Source organism: Gossypium raimondii, chromosome 10 (assembly GCF_025698545.1).
Source record: "Gossypium raimondii isolate GPD5lz chromosome 10, ASM2569854v1, whole genome shotgun sequence".
NCBI classification, from domain to species: Eukaryota; Viridiplantae; Streptophyta; class Magnoliopsida; order Malvales; family Malvaceae; genus Gossypium; species Gossypium raimondii.
Window position 1 is genome coordinate 7089496 of NC_068574.1, and position 3864 is coordinate 7093359.

General features: G+C 31.3%; 1 protein-coding gene across 1 annotated transcript; it reads left to right on the forward strand.

Moving 5' to 3' along the window:
• The first annotated feature begins 2527 nt into the window (after positions 1-2527).
• On the forward strand, positions 2528-3190 carry LOC105775171 (protein MAINTENANCE OF MERISTEMS-like). Its single transcript, XM_052622355.1, has 2 exons — positions 2528-2795; positions 2916-3190. The coding sequence occupies exons 1-2, from the start codon at positions 2528-2530 to the stop codon at positions 3188-3190; spliced, it is 543 nt and encodes a 180-aa protein (XP_052478315.1).
• Positions 3191-3864: the final 674 nt, after the last annotated feature.

A 3864-nucleotide genomic window follows, 5' to 3' on the forward strand; every position in this document is an offset into this window, starting at 1 on the left:
AGTCGTACTTCAAATCAAACATGTGGATCAATGCCACTGATTCAAATTTGGATGCCTCCAAGTATGACATAAGATGTTCATCCGACAGATAGCCCACACCGTTGACATAACTCCTCAATACGCGATACGAACCTTAACCATATTAAATTACCACAATAGTTAGTACATCCCAATTAAATTACCATATTAGTTAGTATATCACAATTAAATAAAAAATAGTCAATATATACAAATTTTATCACCATCACATGAATCGTATTTGTTGTGTGATCATCTTTTGTAATAAAAAACCCATTTGGATATCTACAATTTCAATAAAATAAAATAAAGTTTAAATATTTTCAATCATTACCAAAACACATAAATATAATACAAAAGCATGCAGATCAAATTAATAGAAAAATAATATTACAATAATATCATTACAAAATACTAAAAATTTGGTTCACAAAAAAATTATCATTAGAAAAATAAAATTTTTATTTTATTATACATACAAAAAATTCAACATGTGATCTCTAAATCTAATTCATTCAAATAACATTAAATAATAATTTTTCAACACAAAATATATAAAACATGTAAAAATATTGTTAAAAATCTCAAACATATTATAACTACATAAAAAGCCCTGAAATTAGAAAATAATTTCTAATATTAACTAACTAAAAAACAAACAACTACATAATAATTAAAATTAAAATTAAAAACATCACATTTTTTACCATACCATTTCAGTATATAATATTTTTTATACTACTTAAGTAAATGATAAAAAAATAAAACTCTTAAAAATTTCAACATAGTGAGACCATCTATTAAGTACATAAAAATCAAAAAATAATGTTTAAATGTCCCAACACCCTTTCTACAAAATAAACTATCAAAAAATATACTCAATGGAACCATATGTTATGTGCATTTAAAAAAAAAAATTTGCTTCCTTTCTTTCAAACACCCTGTCTACAAAATCAATATCTCAATAAAATCAACACAATGGAACCATTTGTTAAATAAATGAAAAAAATCATAACCTATAAAAGCAGGGTTTTTACAAAATTATTATAAAAATAAAAATAACTAAAATATTATAACTTTTTTATTTACCAAAATATTATAATTTTTTTATTTACCAAAATATACCAAAAAAACAGAAAAAAAAACCTACAAAAAGCCTGCACCGAATTGACAACACCCTGGTCAAGCCAAGGTGATTGGCGGCACCAACCTTATAATAGGGCCGGTCGGTGGTTGGGGGGGGGGAGAAGGAGAGGGAAAGAAAGAAAGAAAGAAAGGAAGGAGAGGAAAGAAAGACAAAGAAGGAAAGAAAAGGAAAGGAGAAGAGAAAAAAAAGAAAGAAAAAGAAGGCAAGAAAAGGAAATGAGAAGAGGAAAAAAAAAAGAAGAAGAAGAGGGAAGGAAGGAAAAAAAAAGAAAAAAAGGTAATTTTTATTATAAATTTAATTTTTTGTAATATTTGTGTGTTAAAAATTTATGTTATGTAATGTACATTATCGTATTTTATTATTTTATTTAGCATATATATTTTATGAAATATATTTAGAATGAAATTCATGGTATGTACATTGTATGTTGATTAAGAATTTTTTTATGAAATTTACTTAGGATGTTGAAATTAGTTGTTTTAGGAAAATAGTATTAAAAGTAAAATGATAAAGAAATATGTTTAAGAAAGCATAAAATACTGAAAAGAAAAATAGAAATTGTATATTCACGAAAATAATAAAATGCGAAAAAAATTGTATATGTAATAAATTTCAAACATAATGCATTGAAATAATGTAAAATTATAAAATTAAAATTACGATATTTTTAAAATAATAAAATACGGATAAAAATACGAACAAATGGCAAGTAAGAGTATTAGTAAATTTTTAAAATTCAGAAATAATTAATACAAATTATTGAAACAAAATGTCTTGAAATAATATAAAATAATAAAATACGAAAATAATATATTTTTATTGAAAGTAATAAAATCGGAAAATAATACGAGCAAAGGGCAAGGAAAAGGGTTTTTTTCGGGTTTTTTACCAAAATATTACAACAAAAATAAAAAAATACCAAAATATTATAAATTTTTTTATTTACCAAAATAATAGAGGAAAAAAAAAGAGGGTGATGGAGGGGAATAAAAAGGCGGCAGCAATGGAAAGGAATAAAAAGGCGGCACCAATATGTGGCTAATTGCCTTTTAAGTCCTCATTATTTATTATTTTCTTTTATTCCCGTTCAACACACTAAATTAATAAATTTTAAACATTATGCACTGAAATAATGTAAAATTATAAAAGACTAAGTTTATGATATTTTAAAATAATAAAATGCGGAGAAAAAATACGAACAAATGGCGAAGTAAGAGTGTATTATTAACATTTTATAAAATTCAGAAATAATTAATACAAAATATTTTAAAGAAAATGTATTGAAATAACATAAAATAATAAAATATGAAAATAATATATTTTTATTGAAAATAATAAAATCGTGCTCCGGATGCACGATTGATGCCGTACTTGGAGCTAGCCAGATTTGGGTCAGTAGCATTGATCCGGTCCTCCGACTTGCGCTTTGATTTATTATCTGCGCTAGTGGAGCGGTGGTGCTCGGAGACTCACATTTTTCATTTTCCGTGCGGGGAGTGTATGGTGACCTTGGAGGATGTTGCATTGCAGCTTGAGCTCCCAATTGACGGGAGTCCCGTAACGGGAGTATCTTCATTTACCGATCTGGCTGCACTTTGTTATCAGCTCCTAGGAGACTCGCTAGGGGACGGCGAGTCATATTTTTCCGACATAAAATTTACATGGCTGAAAGCCAAAATTGGACAATTATCGGCGCCATCGAAGGTGAGTTGATGTCTGTTGCTTTCGGCGTACATCATGCATATGGTAGGGGCAGTACTCATGCCTGATGCAAACGACGACAATGTGCATATGATGTACTTGCCCCTGTTAGCTGATTTGTCCACTGCTAGGTCGTATAGCAGAGGTTCCGCCGTTCTAGCAATGTTGTACCGGGAGCTTTGTCGGGCGACAAACTCGGATGTAACTGACATGGGCGAATGCCTCATACTACTACAGTCCTGGGCGTTTATCGGCTACCATTTTTGGCATCCGTTAGTCACCAACCGTATCTGTATCCACTGCCACTCAGGTGATAAAATATAAATTGTCATTATTTGTAGTCATAATATATTGACTAATGTTACCAACCCTAAACCCTATATTATTTTTTATAGGTGGAGTGTTCGTCCAGGCATCAGGAAGTCGTATGATGTCCTGATATACCCCCTCATGATTGAACAACATGCCCGGGACTAGCAGAGCCCGATGGATCCGGATCCGATGGCATATTATCCTCCGCAACTAGCAGAGCCCAAGCAGGAGCCCCAGCCAGATCCCGAACAATCACAGTCAAATGTGGATTCACATGGCTATCGTCCGGATTTGGCGGGCGGTGACTATTTTCGAGCTTAGGGGCGAATCGCCTCTGAGTTTGAACTGTTTGGATCCTACCCGCCGCATGATGCGGCATGCCCGCCCGTCGACCGTATCCATGACATCATGGGATTCATTCGGTTCAAGTTCGCCGTGACGAACGAGCCACAAGATTTTTCCTCTATGTTTGCCACACCCCCACCTGCGCCGAATGATGATGTTGGTCATCGCTCAGAACGTGATCGTCGACTTCCAAATAGGTATACCCCTAGGACAACACCATCGAACCATCAATTTTAGGGGTTTAATGCACTTTTTGTATAAATTTAATATTTCTAATTTAATATTTGCTTACTTCTGAAATTTTTTATATAAATTTAATTATTCTATTTTTTTCATTATAT